Source organism: Simochromis diagramma, unplaced genomic scaffold, assembly GCF_900408965.1.
Source record: "Simochromis diagramma unplaced genomic scaffold, fSimDia1.1 OVJJ01000150.1, whole genome shotgun sequence".
In the NCBI taxonomy this organism is placed as follows: Eukaryota; Metazoa; Chordata; class Actinopteri; order Cichliformes; family Cichlidae; genus Simochromis; species Simochromis diagramma.
Genome location: NW_024387083.1, coordinates 2,760,839 through 2,785,713, shown reverse-complemented (window position 1 = coordinate 2,785,713; position 24,875 = coordinate 2,760,839). Strand labels below are relative to the sequence as shown.

Below are 24,875 nucleotides of genomic sequence, written 5' to 3'. Positions count from 1 at the left end.
TCCAAAGGGTGGCTGGCCTCTCCCTTAGAGATAGGGTGAGAAGTTTGGCCATCCGGGAGGGTCTCAGAGTTGAGCCGCTGCTCCTCCACATTGAAAGGAGCCAGTTGAGGTGGTTCAGGCATCTGACAAGGATGCCTCCTGGGCTCCTCCTGAGTGAGGTGTTCCAGGCATGTCCCACCGGGAAGAGGCCCAGGACACGCTGGAGAGATATCTCTCGGCTGACCTGGGAATGCCTTGGTGTTGAACCGGAGAAGCTGGAGGAGGTGGCCAGGGAGAGGATGGTTTGTCCCATGTTAACAATCTCACATATGCTGGTAAACATGTTTCTAGGAATACATCATTACATGGTTTGTAATCACATTTTTAGTTTAAAAGGTTAAAAAAATAAAATAAAATAGAGCTAAAATGACAAGCCTGAATCATTTAATAAAAAATCTGTATTTATTTGTATTTTTAAGTGTGTTTTAAGCCAATATTAAAACAGGCAAGATTTATTTAAAAACAAATTACTGATCAATATTATTATTGCCCATGGTAAATAAAAAGTGCTAAGAAATAATAGTTCTATTATTATTTTCTTACAGAGAATGTTAAAGGGTTAATGTGGCTACCATGGTTCTACGGGTCTAAATTTGCACACCAAGTGTGCTCTTCATACCCAGATCAGACCTCAGGAAGGTTTGTATATTTTCAAACTGCCAACTTGATCCGCTACAACATTGAATTGTCTTCTGTTTCCAGGACTGCTTTCAGGCCAGCACATGCGGCACTGCAAAGAGAGTGCCAGCTGCAGTGGTTCCAACTATAACATATATAATTTCTTAAATGTACAAATGTTAGTTTGGTTCTGAATGAAAGAAAACCTATAGTGCTTGATGAAAAATAATATGCAATCCATGTGTGTTTACTGAAAAGGAAATTGTGGCCTGTGAATGCTTTCATTTCACAATTAGATTGGACTATCCACTTCAGTGAGATGGGTAATGGCCATACAAAGGTTGGAGTGATGCAAAAGACTCATGCAGGCTACTCAAACCGTTCCTGGATCAAACCAAGAACCAATCAAAAATAACCTTTATGTACATCTCTGGTGAAAAGTGAGCTTACAATTATTTTTTAAATAAAAATGAAAGGTCAGATCTTGCTGTTCTCCAAGTGAGAGTCAATGTGTTTGATGAGGGCATCATCAGGGTAACTGGTTGGGAAGGTCAGCTGGCACAGAGGGCAGCTCCGAGCAGCATTCTCTTCCGATTCCATCCATAACTGTGGAGATTAGGAAGAAAAAAAAGAATAGGTGTCAAATTGCTTAACCATCAATAATGGTAAATCCTTCATAAAGTCTTCATAAAGCTTCAATCAAAGAGAACACAAGTCCTTCAGCACAGTTTCTTGATGATTGAAAACTGTGATATGATGAAGTAGAAAAGCTTCTTATAGCTTGGATTATTAATTGTTTAGATCAAGTATCACAGAGAATACTTTTAAATATTTTAAGTTAGCCTCGCCCTGGCTCACTCAACAAAATGCCAGTGAGACTTTTTAGAATAGCTTTGGAATAGATGATTTATCCCAAAAGAGCAGCTCACTCTCAGACTGTAGGCTTAATCTCTAAAAGTATAAGTGGGTGGAAGAGTCTCAGCAATCAAGCTCCTTTCCTGTAGAGCCAACTCCTAGTTTGGGTTCAAAAGATACACAACCTATTTAAAATTGCTCTTAAAACTTTCCTTTTTGATAAAGCTTATAGTTAGGGTTGGGTCAGGTGACCCTGAACCATCCCTTCCACTGCTATTGGCTCAGGCTACTGGGGGACTTCCCATAATGCACTGTGGATTTCTTCTGCGCTGACCTCTTTTCACTCCCATTTGTTTTATATGCCGCTACTCCACATCAGCCTTTGTCTTCTCTTTCATATAGTTGAACTTTATTTGTTAAAATAATGTGCAGCATAAAATCCTTTTGCATGCACCAAGCAAAATTTAGTTTGATGAAACTTAGGTGACATAAAATGAAATAAATATGGATCATGAATAAAATATGTGTCATATTTGGGAAAGTTTTCCTTTTCTTGCCCTTCCTTGCTCTCCCTTCTCGTCTACAACAATTTTGCAGCCACCATCACCATGCTGGTAATCCTTGCAGGGCATGATCTGATCTGAGCCTTGTTCTGCTGGTGGTTTCTTCCTGGGCGATTATGGCTCAAGAGTTGGGAGTTCACCTTGTAATCGGAAGATTGCCGGTTCGAGCCCCGGCTTGGACAGTCTCGGTCGTTGTGTCCTTGGGCAAGACACTTCACCCGTTGCCTACTGGTGGTGGTCAGGGGGCCCGGTAGTGCCAGTGTCTGGCAGTGTGCCTTAGGGTAGCTTGCCATCACCAGTGTGTGAATGTGTGCGTGAATGGGTGGATGGCTGGATGTGTAAAGCGCTTTGGAGTCCTTAGGGACTAGTAAAGTGCTATACAAATACATGCCATTTACCATTTAAAAGGGAGTTTTTCCTTCCCACTGGTGCCAAAGTGCTTGCTCGTAGGGGACCTTAGCACCTACGAATCTAGAAGTTGTCTGATCTGGCCCATATTTCCCTTCTGTCCTCATACTGCGGTTAAAGGTAACTATACTGCCTATACTATGTGCAAAGAAGGCTAGAAGTAGCACTAACAGGTCTTATATGCCTGTTAGGTTTATATTGTTGATTTGTCATTTATGCTTGGAAACAATTGCTCATATATGCTTAGAGGTATATAATCAATTGTATAATGATATAGCAGTCTGCAAAGACTCTTTGTGCCCCCAGATCACTCTGGCATATGCACACACATCCTAAGGTCATGAGAGAAGTCGTACCTTCTCTTACTGATTTATGGTATAGGAGGACACCTGCTCTGTATCTGTTTTAGCATAAGAGCCCTTTGTTTAGGTGGACCGCTGGGCTCCTAGCACCAGTTTTGGGGAGTCGTTCACAGGGTTACATCTTGACCACACACACACACACACACACACACACACACACACACACACACACACACACACACACGTACTCTTTGTTCATATGTATGTTAATGAACCTATACATATTCATGTAACCACAATAAAGAGAAGTGCTACGGGGGAGCTAACTGAGAGTGACTGGGGTTCAAGTGGAAGGAACGGCGCTCGTCATAGTTCTCTCCGTCGTGCACGAGCAACACAAAGTGCTCTGGTGACTTGCGTCTTGCTTTTGCTGTTGTAGTAGAATTGTCTCGGTGTTCCAGCAGTAGGCCTGTGCTACACAGGTGGGCACCTATCAATGCCCACTACTAGAATTGCACCACCAGTGCTACACACACATCTTAAGAGAGATTATGGCACACTCCTTTTTACATAGTCTTTAAATCCTTTAGGTTTCTTGGGTGTCACATGGCAAACCCAAAGCTTTAGCTTGAGAAGAAAATGACACATCACAAATTTAGAAGAGCTTCAATCAGCCTAAAAAATAGTTTGTTGCTCTAAAAATAGAACCCCCTCCTAGAACATCTTACTATTCATCACTGATTCAAGAAAATAAAAATAAAAAAGTCTGTTTCTCTTCGACATGGTAGCCAAGCTGACAAAAAGTCAGAGGTCTGTTGAGCCAAGCATTCCTTTAATCTTATCTAGCAATGACTTCATGATTTTCTCCACAAATAAAATTAGATTCATTGGATAAAAATGATTCAAACCCATCATAATGTCCAGCCTTTTTAAATATCATTGATATTTTTTTAGACCTGTTTTCTCAGAATAATCTTTCTGAGTTAACTTCAGGAATTACTAGCAGACCCATTCTTACAAGACTTCTCTAAGAAGTCCCACTGTTAGTTAATGCTTCCTCAAATGTGATCAGCTCATCTCTAATAATCAGTTACCTACCACAAATCTTTAAGGTAGCAATAATTAAACTATTACTTAAAAAGCTATCATCTGACCCAGCTACCTCAACTAATTATAGCCCAATGTCCAAGCTTTTTTTTTTTTTATCTTAAAAATACTTGAAACATTAGTTGTAAAGGATTTAACTGATCACCTGCAGAGAAATGGTTTATTTCAAGAGTTTCGGTCAGATTTCAGAATTCAGTACAGAGACAGCGTTACAGTTTACAAATGATCTTATGGCTCATCTCATTTGTGTATGGACAGTAAAGGAAGAATTTCATTGCACAGAGAAATGCTATTTCTTCTGTACACATGAGAATAAACTCTTTGAATCTTGAGTCTCTGCACTTGTCCTGCTAGATTTGCGTTTTTTATTGTTGACCACAATATTTTATTAGGAATTAAAGGGGCTGCACTGCAGTGGTTTGAATAATATCTGTCTAATAGACAGTAAATGTTGTTCATGTAAATGGGGAGTCCTCTTTACACACTTAATTATGAAATGATACCCAACCAGACCTGACTTGTCCGGCCACTACAGCGGCTCAGTGGTTCTTGTTGCTGTACTGCTCACATCAGTGTAGCCCCGGCTCTTTCTACTCGTGTTCTCTTCGCCTTCGTCAATACTGATTCTACTGATAATAGATTCTACTGATTCTTCGCCTGTTTCTTTGTATATAGATTTCACTGTTTCTGCCCTGGATCCCTGAGAGTGAGTTTGGAAGTTCGAGTGTGTTTCTGGCAGTATCTGACTGCAGCGGAGAGTGGTGTCCTCCTTCTCTCCATAGCACTTGGCGGTTGTTGTAAATAAGCCATGAAATTTCAATTCCAAACTCACAGAGTCCTGTGCTTGACTCTGTGAGTTTACTGTGACAATCTTAGAAATATGTTATCTAACCACATGCTTACTCTGGATGGCATTACCTTGGCCTCCAGTAATACTGTGAGCTGACTAAGACATATCCTTCAGTGTTCATATTAAACCAAATGTTTAAGGACTGCTTTCTTCGATTTGTGCAACATCTCTAAAATTAGAAACATCTATCTCAGAGTGACGCTGAAAAACTAGTTCATGCATTTTTTACTTGTAGGCTGGACTACTGTAATTTATTATTATCAGGAAGTCCTAAAACAGTCATTCTCAAACTGTGGTACACGTACCACTGCTGGAATGTCTCAAAGACTTTTTTAAGATTAAATGATTATTTAAATAGTTAAAAACATTTCAAGATCACAAAAATTGAGTTTAAATTAAGTTTTGTCTTTTTTGAAAAAGGCATATTCCTTTTTAAATCAGCCAGTAGGCAAGCTTACTAGGCCAGCCTAACAAGTAGCTAAAAGGGTTGACAAACTAAGTCGTCATGGCAAGTGGAGGAATGAAAAATAACGGTTCAAAAGCATTGCAATCCTGGCTCCAAACAGGAAGTATCAGAAGGAGAACTGTACTGAATAGCAGACAGCAGAAACTTTGGACTTTTGAATACAGCTGTGCAGGGAATACCCTGCACTTTCAGACAAGGCGATGTGCTTTCTCCTTCCATTTACGATCACGTATCTACACAAAATACAGAAGCAGATTGGATCTGAATCAAACCTGAGGCTGAAGCTGACCTCAAATGACCAAGACATCACAGAACTGTGTTTACAGAGCCATGCACATTCCTCTCATTAGGTATGTAGGCTAAGTTGCAAATAACCAATGAGTTGATACAGAGCAGTTAATAGCCTCACTGAGTGTTTCAGTGCAGTACATTTGTTATTCACTTGACGTGTTTTTCAGTCAAGTACAGTTATGGCTGTTTATGGCAGTTAAATATTTAGCATTCATATAAGAAATAAAATTATCTCGTGTAAACAGTATATGTTGTTAAATAGGCCTATATCTCACTCTTTTCCCCCCTCTCTATCTATTTTGTCTTTTCCACACACGTATTCACACTCCAATAAGCACATCGGAAGCAACTCAAGCTTCAGTATCTTGCCCAAGGATACTTTGGCATGCCAAATGGAGCAGCAGAGGATCAAACCACCAGCCTTCCGAATGGCAGATGATATGTGCTATTTCCTGAGCCACAGTCATCCCATTAATTAAAAAAACTTGATTTAATTGAACTGAAGCTTTCGGCAAGCTAATCTCAACAAGCTCATAACAGTTATATGATTTTAGAAGAGCAAACATAATGAAAAGAAGTAAAACGATAATATTTGGACACTAACAAAGTGTGTGTCTTTGTTTAATGTGATGACATTCAGTGTCTTATTTAGCCGCTTGTGAGCAAACCAAAACGTAATTCATGAATGGGGTGGCTATTTACTTACTTCAACATTTAGAACAATATAATGAAAATATTCAACATTGCCAAAGAGTCAGTGTCACAGATATTTATCAGAAATGGTGTGTATCTGTGACATTAAATTTCTGAGAAGATGCTACTAATTACTAATTTTTTGCAGAGCTTCAAATTACATTGGGAATTTTTCACATGCAAAGTTTTATTTTTCTGCCTTCCTTGCCAGCTCTGTCCAGTGTTGCAGAGTGGAAAGCTGCTTTTGGAATGCTTCTAAAATGACACAGTTGGTGAAGTTTGAATCACTGTAGGCTGCCTGTCCAGGGTCTATCCTGACTCTTGCACTAGACAGCTGGGGTAGGACCCCAGCTTCCTGCAACCCTGAAATGAATAAGAGCAAGAAGATGATGGATGGATCATTGTCTTGAATGGGCACAATCTGCTCCATTGGCTGCATCAGAACCAGAGCTTGGTAAAGTTTGAGTTAACCAGAGACTCTATTCGAGCATCTAACAAAACCTCATGAAGAAAGCCCATCTATGCCAGGAGAACTGGAAATACAAGTTGCTAACTTATTTCAGGGTTTAAATATTACTTTCTGCTGTATTACAGAGTCTTAAGAGTTTGTGCAAGTGTCTGTGAGAGTGTTTTGCTTTTTTTAAAAGAATATTTCAGTGTCTGGTATGACCAACAGGCCCGGCAACGTGAGTTTCAGCCCGGGCAAAAGGTGCTGTTACTTCTCCCTTCTTCCAACAGTAAACTGCTGGCGAAATGGCAAGGGCCCTATACCGTGCTTCGCCGAATGGGACCAGTGACGTATGAAATCCATCATCCGGAAAAAAAGAAACCGAAACAAACCTACCATGTGAACCTCCTGAAGGAATGGGTGGAGCAGCCCCGTCCGGCTCCGAGGGAGGCCCTGATGGCCAGGGTGGTGCAAAGAGGAGGACAGAGTGAACCTGAGCAGGCTACGGATCCAAGGTCTCCGGTATTGACGCATCTGACCTCACAGCAGGCTGCGGAGCTACTGAAAATTCTGCAGGAGACGCCTTCGCTGTGTTCCGTTAACCCAGGTCGGACTACCTTGGTTGAACACGTGATCCGGCTAAAAGAGGGACAGCCCATCCGGCAACGGCCCTATCGGGTTCCGCAACACTTGGTGGAGAAGCTGCGACAGGAGGTGGAGAAGATGCTGGAGCTTGGAGTGATCGAGCCGTCCTGCTCCGAATGGTGCAGCCCGGTGGTCATTATCTTCAAAAAGGATGGCTCTTTACGCATCTGCATCGACTTTCGAAAGCTAAATGCCATCTCCGAGTTTGATGCGTACCCCATGCCGCGAATTGAGGATTTACTGGAGAAGATTGGGGCTGCCCAGTATATCACCACTTTGGACTTGTGCAAAGGCTACTGGCAGGTGCCACTGGAGGAGACGTCGAGGCCGTACACTGCTTTCAGGGCCCCTGCCGGGCTCTTTCAGTTTACCGTGATGCCCTTTGGCCTACATGGGGCACCGGCTACCTTCCAAAGGCTGATGGATAAGTTGTTACAGGGCTGTGACGGTTATAGCGCCGCCTACCTTGATGATGTCGTCATCTTCAGCCACACGTGGGAGGAGCATATGCAGCATCTGTCGGAGGTCTTGGGAAGGATTCATAAGGCCGGGCTGACTCTGAGGAGCAAGTTGTGAGCCGCATCGGGGGTGGCTAGATTTTGGTTCCCACTTACTTGTTAAGGGCGTCGGTCGGGGAGACGTGCGGGGGATCGCCAATTGTGCAGGGTGACGCAAGCCGATGGTATGGGGGTGTGGGGTTTAAATAATGAGTTCACGTGTGTCTGGACCGTCATGAGAATGGCCTCATTACGTGGGCTGTTAATGTGTATATGAAGCCGGGTAGACTTCTGGGAAATAGTTGAGAGCCTGTATCAATGTATATGTTTTGTGAGTGTATAATGAGAAAGAAATTCTGGGGGAGGGAGACGGGGATTAAAGTTAGAATAAAGAATTGGTGGTGACGCCAAGGGGGAGGGGTTACGGGATATAAGAGACGGCGAGCCGGATGTGAAGAGAGGTGTGTTGTAACATACAGGCTGTGTAGCGTGGATCTCAGTTTTATGTCTTTGTAACCATCTTTTTATGCACTGGGGAGGCCGTTTCAAATAAAGTATCCACACTAATACCTTACCGACTACGCCTGTGTTTGTCCGGGAGAGGTCTGGAAGGGGACCCCGTGACACTCATCTTTACTGCACAAACTAAACAGGCAGATTTATTTCTCTGTGGCATCAGCTAAAAGGAATACAGGAATGTCTTTTTAAAGCAACTTACATTTTTTCCCATACACAAATTATACAAACATAATCTTCAGCATGTTAAACAAATTAAATTAACAGAGGTAACAGAGGGGTTTTGTGCTTCAGTGGGACTTCTTTTGAGCTGCAGCAGTGAGCCTGTTGGGTCTGCAGGAAATCTCTTAATAGCTTCATGTAATCCCCAATATTGTTTTCTACTCACATTAATAGATGGCCATGACTGAGCATGCTCAGTGTTCACGTAGGGAGGCAGATGGCATGAGAGCATGGTAGGGCCCTCAAGGGCTGAGAAAGAGGGATGATGGGACTGTTTCCTTGGAGACTGGAAAGAGGAGTGAAGGGGCTGTTCCCTAGGTGACGATGAACCAGTCCCAACAGCACCAAGAGTATGAGGTGGGCTGGCAACGGGCGATGGATATGTACATACGTCCTGTAAATTTACATAGCACACAACCCCACACATCTTCAATATGACCTCTAACTCTAGATGAAAATCAGTAAACATCAGAATCATTATCATCACCTCTTCATCATCTGAAGACTGAGGTGGTGTTACCAGTGGCGTGGGTTCAGTTGGCTCGTCAGTGTGACAGAAGTGGTGAACCTTCATGAGAAGAAAAGTAGGGTTAAGTAGATACTGTAGTTTGGCAGAATAGTAGTCATTTTTGATGTAACTATCATGTTACATCAAAAATGACTAAATGATTATCAGAGTGATTACTTTTCTCTGATAATCCACTAGCCAAAGGCAGCTTAGAAACTAATCCACTATTTACTAAGTTGAACAAACAACCAGCTCCTAGCACAACACAGACTCCATTAGCTAGCTGCTACATTGTGCATCAAGCCATTTGTCTGCATTACCAAGAATGTTAGTGCTAGCAAACACTAGCAATAGGTCAGCAAGTTTTATCTAGTGAAGCCAAATAGGAATATGGCCATCAGTGGAAGACTACTTTGAAGCCCACTACATCTAAAATATCAAGGGTAACCAAAAAGAGAAAATTTGACACTAAAATACCTCATCTTGATTTGTCTAACTCAGCATGCTCAAGCTTCATAAAATCTTCAAATAAACTGTGGACTATGGACTGACAATGGCCAGAGCACCCAGCACTCACTGCTAAAATGGGTTACAAACCGTTGTTTCATCATAACATCTGAAAAACAAGAACTAAGTGAATACAAATTCTACTTCTCACCTCAGCAGCCACAGGAAAGTCCAGGTCGAGAACACAGTGACAAGGACTGCTGCTCAGGCTGTTGTCACCACACCTTTCTACGCCCCTTCCTCCTCCTCTCTCCACTCCAGCTCCATGAGCTGATGCTGGTCTGACCAAACCCACCAGTGAGGTACAGAGCTGACTTTTGGTTTGACTGTAAGCCTGCATGTCCCCATGGACGTGCCTGGGTTTGGGAAGCGTAGATACTGGGTCCCTTAACAGATGAACTGGGGACTTTTGGTTGACTGATGTGTCAGATACCTTGGAAACAGGAGGCAAGGATCAGTACAAAATAAAATACATAAAAATATTTCACAATGTAGTTGTCATTTTCATGTTCTACTAAAATGTGTAGCCTAACCTCTGAGTAACTTCGGCGACCCTGGAACTTAACTCGTAGGCGGCTGCTAGTCTGCTGATGGGAATAGGAGATGGACCCTTCAGTTGAGGACATAGGAGATGGGGGGGTGGGGAGGAGTCTGTCAGGGGAGAGTGAGGCACGCTGGGAAGAGGTTGGAGAGAGATGCTGAGGAGCTGTGCAAGAGCAAGAGAAAGATGAATGAAGAAAGGAAATAACAGACCTGAAAACAACTTCTGCTTTGTCTAAATATAACACCAGTCATTTCAAAAAATTACACATTACTACATAGTTCTGGGTTTAAAGACTAGATGACTAGAGAGCGGCTAAGTGAGGAAGGAAGGCTGGAGGTGGAGATTCAGTGTAATTTCATGTTGCTGTAAGTTAGTGTAACGCTGATTGCTAAAGTAGGCAGATAGAAAAATGTTACATTTTTCATTTTTACAGAGTCCATTTACATTGCACTTCTAGCAACAAGAGAGCATATACATATACCAATGGAAAAGTACCAAATCGTATTATGTTGCTGACGTACACTGATTTAGCCTACCTTGATATGTGCAGATAGATATGAACTAAAATCATAGTTTTGCTTGGTTCTTGATTACCTTCATTTACCCTTATTAGCTTTTCAATTTCATTACTGTATTTTTTTAAATGTGTAAGAATTGCGAAGACTATCAGCAGGCAAAATCAATAGCTAAATTAGTGGCTATAGGGTTTGTCCCATAGATAGTTCACTTAAGTTTACTGTGGGTGCTGACATGTGTCCAACAAGTTACTGCATAGCTTCCAATCAAGTAGAATCCAAGTAGAAGTTGCAGTGGTCACGGTATGGTCATCTATACAGATGGCTGATTATACCTCCTGCAGTCTGATGTAAACAGAGGATGTTTGAACTCTTTCATCATGATCCAACAACTCCACAGCTAACATGAGTTGCTATAAACTATCAGCTATCGACTAAGATGAAAGAAAGATGTTTATTACTGTTTCACAGTAACACTTGAGCCTCGGTACAAAAACTGTTCCAGTAAGTGGGTACAGTGCATGCAATTAAAATGAAAAACTTTCAAGCTGGTAGAGACTTTTAGCATATCTACAGGACAAGTCTCTCTGACAAATATTCTACCACAAAATCCACAAATTAGTCACTCTTTCAGGTTGCTTACCAGGCTCCTGTGAGACATGCTGCAGAAGGTCACTCTGCTTTGCAGCCAGACAGCGAACATGACCCAGCTCCTCTGTGAGCTCCGTGTAAGCTAATGCCAGGTTAACCCTGGAGCACACACACACACAGACACATTCATATACACGCATAAGACAATGAACTATAGACTTCTATTTAAATATTCTTTGTAATTAGACTTACTGTTCATCTCCGGCTTTCTTTATCCATTCTACGTCACAGTGTTCACAGTGAGAAGACAGGTCCTGTGACTGACACAGACACACAAGGATCTGTGGTTAGAACTACCAATCACTGAAGGAAAACACGAGGTGTGACTGAAAATGATAAATGTTTATAAATTAATATTAAAATTAATAAGTCTATGCATGGGCTAAATGATTGAAAACCTTTAGTCTGGACTTTCCTCAGTATCCTCGTATTATCGTATTCTAACAATTTCTGAAGATTTATTCATTTATTTTAATTTAAGGTTTGTTTGTTTTTTACCACAATAACTCTGAAAGCCTGCAGCAAGTGGCAGTCCAGGACTGTAATTTGTTTGTTGAATTTGTTTTAAAATAACCTGACATATAATGGACAATAGCTGCAGCTTATAAGCTTTAACGTTAAAGCGTGGCTGCATGGCAGCACCTTAGTCATGACTGCCTAAGTGTGCTTTGTTGACCCACAGCAGTTGTGAGATCACAATGTCCTGCAGTCCATCTGTACTCGATCATGGCCAATTAAGCATTTAAAGCAATTGAGAGGTACCTGTCTTTGTGCTTCCCGCAGCTTTGCTACCTCGTGCTGCAGCCTCTGGACCTCAGCCCTCATTGCCTTCTCTCTCTGAAAAGCCCCCTCAGCCTGGTTCTGCGCACCCTCCAGCTCAGCCTCCAGCTGCTGCACCTTCAGGTCCAAAAGGGCATCCAGACTGCAGGAGCTCTGCAGTGTCGGCCCTGGACCATCTGGAAAAAAAAAACAAAAATGAAAAAAAGAAATGACAGCTTCACATATATCTCCCTGCTCTGGATTTCGCAGTGTAACCCAGTTTGAGCAGCGTTAGCAAGGAAATGCTGTTTGGCAGGAAGCCACAGGGGGTGCTGGACGTCATTAAAGAAAGCTGGGAGCAAGGTCCAAGCTCAGGTAAGAATGAAATTCAATATGTTCTGGACCTAAAAGCAAAGCTATACACACTGGGGAGGTTATCATGGGAAAATTTGCTCTAGGCCGAGGAACATCAGCAGCACCTAAGATAATTTTTGCTGGGAGATAAATTGCTTGTATTGCTCCCTTCATCCAGCTCACCAAGTGGCAAGGGCCATTCTTGGTCACACGACAAGTGTTACCAACACATTGACTATGAATTGGTGCTGTTGGAGCAGAGTGGAGCCACAGAGATTAAAGTTCCCATTGTTGTTTATTGTGTCTTATGTGTCATGTTTCTGGTCTGCCTGGTTAATGCTGTCATGCCTGTGTGGTGTCATGTTTTCCTGTTTATTTTGAAAGTCCAGTTTTCATGTCATTGTGTTTTAGTTTACATTTCCTGTGCATCATTATGTTCATCCTAGTCAGCTGTTTCCTCATGTGTCTCCACTTCCCCTGATCACCTCATGTGTGTATTTAAGTCCTTTGTCTATTACTGTTCATTGTCAGGACGTCTGCCAATTTTCCTCACGTCATCTAGTCACAGTCATAGTTCCTGTCACAGTCATAGTTTTACCTTTTGTTATCATGGTCAGTCATAGGTTCGACATAATTTATCATAGTTATGCTTGGTGTTTCATAGTTTCATGTTTTCAGCCGAAATAAAGGCTCGCCTTCAGTTTGCAAACCAGCTCCTTGCCTCCAGTGTCTGCTTTTGGGTCCGCTCCAACAAACACACCGGCACACCCCGTCGTGACACTATGTCCCAAAACCAAAAAGGAGATGAAGCAGTACATGGGGCTGGCTTGTTATTACTGCAGGCTCTTTTAAACTTTGCTTAGCTGACCAGCTTCTGACCTCACCCGAAAGTGTGTCCCAGAACTTTGTGGGTGGTCAACTCTGTTCGCTGTTACCTCCTGCTTATTCAACCTCTGTCCGGATTATGCCCTAGCAATTGTTCCATTGCAAGAAAGGATTCCTTTGTTGAATTATGTCTTTGAAAATCAAACTAGGAAAGGACCGAACAGGAATCCAAGCAGAGTTAATTCCAAGAATGAAGGTTCAAGTTAGTCCTTAAATACCCTCACTTTATTGTAGCCCTATGATGAGCAGGTGTACCTAGACCACAGCAGAGACCAGCTCCGCCCCAAATGGAGGAGAAAAGTAAAACATGTCTTCCAAGGTTGGAAAAAACAGGTCTCAAACTCCCCAAACATCCACACTATGACAGGCAGACCAAGGATGCTTGGCAGCACTACTAAGGTGTTTGACTAACGAATGGAAGAACAATCGTAATCATGAAGGATCCTCAAAACGGTCCAGTACCATCAAACCTGCTAATTGCCTGCATCTTCACAACATAGAAGCTCCACTAAGGCATAGCAACCAAGCTGAATAGGCACATGAGTAAACACATGAGCGCGGAGTGCATACTAGAGGGCCATCGCCCTCTGATAATGGAGAAGACCAGACAGCATTGCTTGGATTGACTACAAGACAGACTATGTCCCAATGCCACACACACACTGTACAAGGCTAATAGTGCTCTATAGCATTCATCAGGAATGCCCCGCCCTGCTGTTGGTACAGAAGAATAGCGGGAATAGAATATGTAAAGCAATGAATTTGTGAATGTGACAGATTTTAAATAAATGGAAATCCTGAACTATAACTATGACAGTTACAAACAGTATAGTTTTTACTTGCACTTTATGGATTAGGATATTTCTCCTACTGCTACCATAGACATTTATTTAAGCAGATGTGCCCCTGATATATAAAGAACCCACCTCTCGGTATGTCTAGACTGGCATGGAGTTGAGACTTATGTAAGTCTTTGCTGTGTAGCTCAGTGCTGAGTTTCTGAAGGGAACTATCTCTCTGCCTGAGAGCTGATTCGAGGATGCGGATCCTGTCCACGTGCTGCTCCACTAGAGTTGTCTGTCTCACACAAATGGAAACACAGCAAATTGCAACTGAAACCCAATCTGCTAGGAAATACCTCAGCACAAAATGCGTTTAACAGTACAAAACACATTATTATGTTTGGATGTATTTACCATTTTGTCCAGGTCTCTCTGGACATTGCTTTTCTCCAGGTGAATCTTCTCGTAAGCTTGGATGACTTCTTCCAGTCTCTCTTCTCTCTCTTTGCTCTTTTGAAGCTGAGAAAAATTATTTCTAACAATTTCAATTAATTCCAAATGAAATACAGTATACTACAGGTATCTAAATTTCAGGAAGATATGTTATGATATAATTTTACATTTTAAAAGGAGAAAAGTTTCTCCCATTATGAAGGCCTCCTAGTTACTGAGACATTTGCCATGGCTCAAATCTGTGTTATTGCTTTGCGGTTCCAAGAGGTAACCCCTAGGATTTTTTTTAGCATTTTTTTTTCAGTCTGAGGATCTGAAGTATGTCAATGAGGGCATGATAGTTAATCAAATCTGAAAATGAGAGACTTCCTGAACAGTTAATGTAATATTTCTCTTAAACTCCTTGAATTAGAGCTTCACTGTGCACGTACGGTGCTTGTGGTCCTGACTGCTGTGCAACATCATAACAGTCTGGTATATGTCTCATCACTGTTTTGCCTGATGCTCAGCTGTGTGTTCACTATTTGTCAGATTACAAAAAATCCAAACAAGGCTGACAGAGAAAAAACCTCAACATGATTCACATAAGAGACTTGACCAGACACATCTAACTGGTGTCATATAAAATGACTAAGACAACCCACTCATATAAGTTGAAGAATACTGCATGTCAAATTTTACCTCCTGAGTGAGGGAGTTGATCCTCTGTTGTAGGTTGGTGGTCTGTGACTGAATAGTGCTGGTATCTTTGATGATGGGCTCACAGGAACAACACAGTATTGTCTCCTCTCCAAACTCAGTAATCATAGGGAACTGGGGGACAGGGCACAAACAAAGCATTCCCAACACAGAAATGTTACTGTATGCTGTTTTGTGTATGGGGTCTAGGATGTGTGGATATGTGTGTGTGCCTGCTGCTCTCCACCTTGACTTCGTAGTGTTCGAGTTTCCTTTTAATGCTACTGTTCTCCCTCTCCAGACTGGCTAGTCGGAGCTTGATGTCATGGTAGGCAGCAGCCAGGGCCAATCCAGACGGCGGATACATGTCTTCTGGCAGACGACTGGGTGGCCAGCGGATGCCATGCGCAGCCACATCATCTCTGAGGCCCTCTCCTCCTCCCAGCAGCCCCAGCTCCCCTCTGCTGAACAGATCCATCATCAGTTAGCTACAAGGGAAAGAGACAAAATGGGGGAGAATTGTAGAAATTCTTCGCTCTGTTAAGTTACAATAAACTGATCCGTAAGGCCAGTAATGTTAGGTTAGCGCTGTTGACGTCCTGAGTTCAATTCCACCATCAGGCCAGGGGCTTTCTGTGTGGAGTTTGCATGTTGTCCCCATGCTTGCATGGGTTCTCTCCGGGTACTCTGGCTTCCTCCCACCGTACAAAGACATGCAGTTATTGGGGATAGGTTAATTGATTAATCTAAATTGCCCATAGGTGTGAGCGCTGTAACCAAAATAATTTCCCCTAGGGATCAATAAAGCATTCTGATTCTGATTACTGCAACAAACTGGAATGGGTGAACAGACAGAAAAACTAGTAGCCATGTGACCTCACCATGCTCCTCCACACCCATTTCACACAACAGGAGCACTAGCAGCAATAAATGTATAAAAGCCTACATCCTGACAGAAGTTAAAGCCAGTGTGTGTGCAGCCAGGAGTTTATATGTTTCAATGAGGTTGGAGAGTAGAAAAAGATCACTACCTGTAATTTGATACATAGAAGTGGGGCCTAAGACTAATTGATGGGAGCTAACCAAAAATACTGCTGAATGGTGATATATTATTCCATCGTGATCCATCATTATCATCAGTTTTGACATCCAAAACTTTGAGTTACAACATCCAACACTATTGTCAGAAATGCAGCCATGACGATGCCTTTTGGTACTCTCTGTACAGTCCATACCTGTTAACAAACAGATAATAAATATTTGAGTCAAAAGAAATTGAATTTGGATTCATCACTCCACCTGCTCCAACGTCTAGTCCAGTTTGTGTGTAATTTTGGTTACTTATCCTTTTGTCCCTATTTCCCTTGATTAGGAATGGCTTCTTGAATGCCACCATTCCACTGAGACTATTTCTTCAGCAAGTAGTAGTAGATCAAGTGATCAGCCAGATCCATCTCTCATCTAGTGTGTCAGTGTCTCCGATTCTGTCTGTCTGTTCTATTATTTTTTATATGTAGATACAGTACTGTTTTGTCTCTCGTGGTGTGTGCCTTTTTATGCTTAACTGATTTATATATGACGGTGGCCGAACAGTTGCCTAACAAACAAGAGACTTTGTTATGGTTTGAAAGGTCTTCAAAAACCCCGGAGAGCAACTCCACCAGAACATCTCCTTGGAAGCAAAATGTAATGAGGGGTGGCTCCCCACTGTTTTCACAGTACTGTATATTTTATTGATTGATTGATTAACTGCAAATATCCATTCCAAATATCCTTAATGGTATAAAGCAGCGGTCTCCAACCTTTTTTGCGCCACGGACCGGTTTATGCCCGACAATATTTTCATGGACCGGCCTTTAAGGTGTCACAGATAAATACAACAAAATAAAACTAGTACCGTTACTGAAAAAAAGAAAATTTATTCATAACACACGTGAAAAGACCCAGGAAAACCAAGTAAACGATAAAAATGATAACAAAATAATGCTGAAAACCTATAAAAACCCTGAAAACTATACATTTCACACCTGAGCCTCAACTCTCGCGGCCCGGTACCAAACAACTCACGAACCGGTACCGGTCCGAGGCCCGGGGGTTGGGGACCGCTGGTATAAAGTTTGCATATGGATCTTTAACAGACCAACAACAGCTCAGGACAGTTTGTGGAACAGAAACAACATGTAATCTATTGCTTGTGATTCTGGATACTGTTCTCATGCATACTGATTCATATCGGTTTACTTGAAATTAATATTTTCAAATAAAAAAAGGAAAGAAAAAGGAATGGCTGGCAGCAGAGAGTCACTCAAACATGTGACCATGGTTAAAACCACACATTTTGTTCATGCTGAATGTAACAAAAAACATAATTCCAATGCACCCCCTACCATCCCACCCCTCACATCAAAGTCTCTGCCTCTCTCACACACATTCAGCCCACATACTGCCTGTGTTTGTCGTCGTTCTCCCCATTTTGGCTCTAAATTTTCAAATCAATTCACTTAGCTGTATTATTAATAAGGGATTGTTACAGAAGCACAATCAGCATCAGCCAAGGACAGACCAGAGCAAGCCCATATGTATTCATCACATGGTTACCCCTTCACTAAAACACAAACACAGTGGATTCTACATCCATGTTATCCACACACTGTTTCTACTCTATACTTGAGTTGCTCTTTGCTGATGACACAGGCTTAACATCCCACAAGGAAGACACCTGAAACAGCTTGTTACTTGTCTCTTCTATGCTTACAAGGAATTCAGGCTTGCTGTAAGTTTAAAGAAGATGCAAGTCATGGCATGGGGTAAAGATCACCCCCCAAAACATCGCCATAGATGGGTACAACCTACAATCATTCTTTATAGCAGTGAAGCCTCGACCAACTACATGAGGCATGAGAGAAAACTTCCACCTGAGGTGCCTGCAGCGCATTCTGTGGATTCAAAGACTAAACAAAGTGCCCAATTCAGAGGTCCTGAAATCCACAAACATGGACAGCATGTTTGCCCTTCTTTGTGAGTGGCACCTTCATTGTCTTGGCCACATCAGTCAAATGGAACTTGGCTGCATCCTTGAAGGACCTGGCGAGTTGATGAAGGGCTTGCAACCAAGCAACACCAAGCACCATGGCTGCACTTTAAAGATGTCTGTAAAAAAGACATGAAACTGTGCAGCATAAATACCATGGCATGGAAACCCGGCACACTTGATCGCTCAGTCAGGCGCCTCACTGTCAGGAGGGGAGTGGAAAAGGCAGAGGAAAACAGGGCTTCACACATCTCTGAAAAGAGAGCCAGTAGGGAGGCAGACAAACACCATCCTCATCAGACGTCTCCTTGTGTCTGCGATGCATGCGATTGAGACTACCACTCATGGACAGGACTTCTCAGTCATGCACACTGATGCTGGCATACAGTGGGGCAAAAAAGTATTTAGTCAGCCACCGATTGTGCAAGTTCCCCCACTTAAAATGATGACAGAGGTCAGTAATTTGCACCAGAGGTACACTTCAACTGTGAGAGACAGAATGTGAAAAATAAATCCATGAATTCACATGGTAGGATTTGTAAAGAATTTATTTGTAAATTAGGGTGGAAAATAAGTATTTGGTCACCTCTAACAAGGAAAATCTCTGGCTCTCACAGACCTGTAACGTCTTCTGTAAGAAGCTTTTCTGTCCCCCACTCGTTACCTGTATGAATGGCACCTGTTTGAACTCATCATCTGTATAAAAGACACCTGTCCACAGCCTCAAACAGTCAGACTCCAAACTCCGCCATGGCCAAGACCAAAGAGCTTTCGAAGGACACCAGGAAAAGTATTGTAGACCTGCACCAGACTGGGAAGAGTGAATCTACAATAGGCAAGCAGCTTGGTGTGAAAAAATCAACTGTGGGAGCAATCATCAGAAAATGGAAGACATACAAGACCACTGATAATCTCCCTCGATCTGGGGCTCCACGCAAGATCTCATCCCGTGGGGTCAAAATGATCATGAGAACGGTGAGCAAAGATCCCAGAACCACACGGGGGGACCTGGTGAATGACCTGCAGAGAGCTGGGACCAAAGTAACAAAGGTCACCATCAGTAACACACTACAACGGCAGGGAATCAAATCCCGCAGTGCCAGACGTGTTCCGCTGCTGAAGCCAGTGCATGTCCAGGCCCGTCTGAAGTTTGCCAGAGAGCACATGGATGATACAGCAGAGGATTGGGAGAATGTCATGTGGTCAGATGAAACCAAAGTAGAACTTTTTGGTATAAACTCAACTCGTCGTGTTTGGAGGACGAAGAATACTGAGTTGCATCCCAAGAACACCATACCTACTGTGAAGCATGGGGGTGGAAACATCATGCTATGGGGCTGTTTTTCTGCCAAGGGGACAGGACGACTGATCCGTGTTAAGGACAGAATGAATGGGGCCATGTATCGTGAGATTTTGAGCCAAAACCTCCTTCCATCAGTGAGAACTTTGAAGATGAAACGAGGCTGGGTCTTCCAACATGACAATGATCCAAAACACACCGCCCGGGCAACAAAGGAGTGGCTCCGTAAGAAGCATTTGAAAGTCCTGGAGTGGCCTAGCCAGTCTCCAGACCTCAACCCCATAGAAAATCTGTGGCGGGAGTTGAAAGTCCGTGTTGCTCGGCGACAGCCCCAAAACATCACTGCTCTCGAGAAGATCTGCATGGAGGAATGGGCCAAAATACCAGCTACTGTGTGTGCAAACCTGATAAAGACCTATGGTAAACGTTTGACCTCTGTTATTGCCAACAAAGGTTATGTTACAAAGTATTGAGTTGTATTTTTGTTATTGACCAAATACTTATTTTCCACCCTAATTTACGAATAAATTCTTTACAAATCCTACCATGTGGATTCATGGATTTTTTTTTTCACATTCTGTCTCTCACAGTTGAAGTGTACCTCTGGTGCAAATTACTGACCTCTGTCATCATTTTAGGTGGGGGAACTTGCACAATCGGTGGCTGACTAAATACTTTTTTGCCCCACTGTATACAACACGCTCTTATAATAGGTTGGGAGTATGCTTGTGCTGTAAGGTCCCCATTTCCACATGGTTATGTAATTAACCAATGTGCAGCTACACTTGTATATAATATATTATAACTTATATGTATAATGTATTTTAGGTACTTTTTTACCTTGGGGTAGAATTTTTTAAAAACTAGTAAAATAAAAACAACACATAAGACTGTTCTATTTATTTTTTCTTTAGGAATAGGCAGAATGTCCTCTCTTCCTCGCTGGCTCCATGTCTCTCAATATGTCACACACTTCGCTCTCTCACACAAAATCACAACAACACAGCACAAATCCTGCCAATGATTTCCTTCATTATAAACCATGGAAACAGGTATTGAAGCAGAGATGTACCAAATGAAGCTTCACACATCACTGATCATGTGACTCAGGTTAGCCGAACCAAGCCTCGACACTGCTTCAGAAGCAGTGTGTTGTTTTTGGTTTTTTGCACCGGAGCCTCCGCTTCAAACGGAACATCACTAAAAAACTCTAACGAGGGAGAAATTAGGAACTGGGAACTAGAAAACATGGAAAGTATAGGGTACAGGGAACCACACAGCAAACAGGGATGACGCAACAACAAGCAGGGGGAGACTAAAATACACACAGGATAATTAAACGATGAACTAACAGGACAGGGAAAGCAAAATTGAACACACAGTACACAGAGACTGTCAAAATAAAACAGGAATTAACGTCAGCTGATTCAGTCCCAACTGACCTATTTTTAAAAATGTGTCTCATTACCAAGAAACATCTCATGATGGGTAAAAACCAATGAGCTCTCTCAAGACCATTGAAACCTTATTGTTGCAAAACATCTTGATGGGATTTGTCACAGAAGAATTCCTAAACTACTGAATGTGCCAGTGAGCACTGTTGGAGCCATAATCTAGAATTGATAAGAACATCATTTTACCATAAGCAGGCCACGACCAGGTGATCCCCGCAAGATTTCAGGAAGGCAGTGAAAAGAATTATCAGAAGAGTTTTCCAAGAGCCAAGGACCAGTTGTGGAGAGCTACAGAAAGACCTGAAATCAGCAGGTAGAATTGGTTGAAAGAAAGCAATAAGTAATGCGCTCAACCATGTATGGACGCTCACCACACCGTGTTTACAGTTTGCTGACCAACATTTAGACAAGCCTGTGAAATACTGCCAGGATATAGCCTGATTAATTAAGACCAAAACTAAAGCATTTGGATGCCATAATACACACTATGTTTGGACGTAAAAACAGACTGCATATCGCCCCAAAAACACCATATCAACAGTGAAATTTGGAGGTAGGAACAGCATGGTATGTGGCTGTTTTTTGGCATTCAGCATTGGGGGGGTCATATAATTGAAGGAAAGATGAATGGAAAGACGTTCTGAGACATTTTTGATAAAAAAAAAAAAAAAATCCACTGCCACCTACCAGGATGATGAAGGTGAAACGAGGGACGTGTCAGCAAAACAACAATCCCAAACACACAGCCAAGGAAACGCTCATTTGCTTATAGAGAAAGAAAGTAAACCTCCTAGACTAGCCCAGCCAATGGCCTGACCTGAATCCTGAAAACTTTTCCCTGTGTCATTTCTGCATCATTAGTACACATAATTTAATTATGTACTTCTATGGTTTGATTTCTTTGCATGTATGGATTTGATGGGTTGAGACATTTGATGAGAATTTCATGTCAGTAGCACTTTTAGAAATATATTTTCTTAAAAAATTGGTGACTGTATGCACTCACCAGACAATGTATTAGGTTACCTGTTGAACTGCTTATTGCAAATTTTAGCCAATCACATGTCAGCAACTCAGTGCAATTAGGCATGTAGATGTGATCACAATGATTAAATTAAATGATCCAGCCTTAGTATCAGAACAGGGGGGGAAAAAGGTGATTTAAGTGAAATTGCATGTGGCATGGTCATTGGTGCCAAACGTGCTAGTCTGGCATCAGTGAGTATTTCAGAAACTGTTGATCTACTGGGATTTTCTCACATAACCATCTCTAGGTTATGTAAGCACTGCTCATATAACTAGGTCTCTATTTTAGACCATTCTCTTTTTTAAAGCATGACCATCCAAGTGTGCACAGAAAAGGCACATTTAAGTCATGCTTTGCTATGCATCATTATGCAGAAAATTCAAGAACTGATCATGCAAGTGTCACAACAAAACTGTTTGATTATTAGCTATAATGTGATTGATGATTTTAGTCCAGCAATTTTATACATTCAGTAATAGATGAACACTCAATGCTGGCCGTTAGTGAGAGCACAATTTTATATTAATTTAAGCTTCAATGTATTCTATTCGGTAAGCTATTACAGTGCTCATATGCAGTGGATCATTAGTTTTGGGGAAGAACAGTATTATACTATTTTGGCTGTAGCGCAGGTGATCTGCTAATAAGAAGGTTAGTGGTCCATCCTCACTGCTCCAGTCTGCATGCCTAAGTATCCTCACACACTGAACACCAAGTTTCTCTCTGATGTATTCACTGGAGAATGAATGCGTGTAAATGTTAGATAGAAAGCACTTACTAGCACCTGTAGAATATGTGTGAATGGATGAATGAGTCGTGTTGTATAAATGATGTAGAAAAGTGCTATATAATAACCAGTCCATTTATATGATCAGTTTGTCTGAGTTATAAATAGGCCATCTCAGCTCATTTCAAAAGCGATTTCAAAAGTAGGGTCATGTCTGTACTAACCTTATTGTGTGAATAGCACGATTTTTGATTTGCACATTTCCGAAAGCCCCCCCCCCCCCCCCCCCCCACACACACACACACACACACACACTTAAGAGGAAATTAGCTAAGGTATTGACAAAGTGTCCAAAACCCGACAGCACTTGAAGGCAACACGTCTAATGCGATTGATAAAGCCTCGCATCTCCATTGCTCCTTTAGTCATAACTGCAAATAGTCACACACGCAAAAACACACAGTCTCACTGTGTCAAGTGTATGTCATTATATTTCTCTATCCATGCTTATATTGCAGGGGGATATTGCAATCTATACAAAGCGCTATTGTCGAGCCGGGTAAAAAAGAAAATAATCTTTCTGTGATGTAACAATAAATTAATGTGTGTTTAAAAAAAATCGCTACAACGGTGTTGCTGATGCTTTTCCCCGAGAGCATCCTCCGTTGCGCCACTAAAGCATGTCATCCTGACCCGTTTCGAAATGCAGACATGTTTTAGCCGGTAACATAACAGGACAGCAGATACAGTAGATTGCAGCAACACAACAGCAGCACAATATCGGAAATTAGAGAGAAGAGAGGACACATGCGGCACTAAAGCTACTTTTACTCACGGCTCTGAAGAAACGCCATGAACATGATGGTATCGTTGATCCTGAGGAGGGTCGACATGACTGGAGTCTGACATCAGCAGTGTGTGTGGCGGGGTTGAGTGTACTTCCCCCTCCCCCTTTTAACAACATGGGGAGGGTAAGCGAAAAGATGAATACTGAGGAAAACCAGCTCGCAAAACTTTTTTACTAAACTGTCTAAAGGGGAGTTATTCATAAAGAAACACTTTTGAACAAGGTATAGGCTTTCTCACATTCTATGACCAGCCTCACGAAAACCCTGAATTGGGTATGGGGAAGGAGAAGGATGGATGGATGGATTGCATATACAGGGGTTAACAAAATCATTTTAGACATGCAACAATCTGTGTGATCTGATCTTCATCTACACACAACACAATATCCATTCATCCACCTTCTTCCTCCTACACAACTTAGCAAGCCTGTCCCAGATGGCAGAGGACGAGAGGCAGGGTACACCCCGGACAGATCGCCAGTCTGTTGCAGGGCAAACACAGAGAGACAGACAACCATTCACTCACACCTATGGTGTGGCCACTTTAGAATCTAAAGTGATGGATCAGTGTGAGAGATGTCATGCCACCCCATGTGACCTAGGTCATATGTTCTTTCTGTGCCCAAGACTCCATGGCTTCTGGAGTCAGTATTCAGTTATTCTTTCCAAGGCTCTTGGGACCCAAATCTGCATGGACCCTTTTCTGGCTGTTTTTGGGCTTCCAGTCAACACTGGTCTAACCGACCCTACACACTTCAAAATATTAGCCTTTACATCACTTTTGGCTAGACGTTGCATCTTACTCCTTTGGAAATCTTCAAAGCCACCTTCAGTTTTGGTTTAGAGATGTGATGTCATTTCTTAAATTGCAAAAGATAGGCCTTGTGGCGAAGGGCAAATACAGAGAATTTTATCGTATCTGGGGCCCCTTCGTAAACTATTGCAAGTCATTAAACGCTCTACCAGCTGATTAATATCATATCCCCCCCCCCCCCCCCCCTTTTTTTTGTGTGTGTCTTGGGGTTTGTTGCTTGTGTTTGTTTTGGGTTTCTTCTTAGGTTTTGTTTTGTTTGTTTGTTTTGTCAATTTTATTTAAGCGTGTGTGTGTGTGTGTGTGTGTGTGTGTGTGTGTGTGTGTATTATTGTATCTGTTCATGTAAGAAAAACTAAAAAATATGTGAGGGGAACAGATTGTATTGTCATTGTAAACTAATGTACACTTGTCTCTCAATAAAAATATGAGAAAAAAAAAAAGAACTGAAGAAGCTTCTCAGATGAGAGGTGAAACGTCTTCTAGTAACTTAAAGAAGTCATATTGACATATTGCCGTAC

At 42.1% G+C, this 24,875-nt stretch overlaps 1 protein-coding gene across 4 annotated transcripts; it reads right to left on the bottom strand.

Moving 5' to 3' along the window:
• Positions 1-170: 170 nt before the first annotated feature.
• On the bottom strand, positions 171-24,552 carry LOC120742570 (TANK-binding kinase 1-binding protein 1-like). Of its 4 annotated transcripts, XM_040045968.1 has the most exons (13): positions 23,531-24,047; positions 15,404-15,644; positions 15,160-15,291; positions 14,440-14,544; positions 14,170-14,320; positions 12,008-12,201; positions 11,438-11,505; positions 11,238-11,344; positions 10,069-10,241; positions 9,687-9,968; positions 9,008-9,088; positions 8,687-8,914; positions 171-1,263 (listed from the first exon to the last, which is right to left on the bottom strand). In XM_040045968.1, the coding sequence occupies exons 2-13, from the start codon at positions 15,635-15,637 to the stop codon at positions 1,135-1,137; spliced, it is 1,884 nt and encodes a 627-aa protein (XP_039901902.1). In that variant the 5' UTR covers positions 15,638-15,644; positions 23,531-24,047; the 3' UTR covers positions 171-1,134. The 4 variants fall into 4 exon arrangements, with proteins under 4 accessions (XP_039901902.1, XP_039901903.1, XP_039901900.1 ...); XM_040045969.1 differs by lacking the exon at positions 8,687-8,914 and having other exon boundaries at positions 23,531-24,064; XM_040045966.1 differs by lacking the exon at positions 171-1,263 and having other exon boundaries at positions 8,106-8,914; positions 23,531-24,552.
• Between the last annotated feature and the right edge of the window lie 323 nt (positions 24,553-24,875).

Coding starts and splice junctions, on each gene's coding strand:
- LOC120742570 (XM_040045966.1), bottom strand. CDS start 15,637: ATGATGGATCTGTTCAGCAGAGGGGAGCTGGGGCTGCTGGGAGGAGGA. Junction 14,545..15,159: donor TCAACTCCCTCACTCAGGAG/GTAAAATTTGAC, acceptor AATTTTTCTCAG/CTTCAAAAGAGCAAAGAGAG. Junction 11,345..11,437: donor AAGAAAGCCGGAGATGAACA/GTAAGTCTAATT, acceptor TGTGTGCTCCAG/GGTTAACCTGGCATTAGCTT.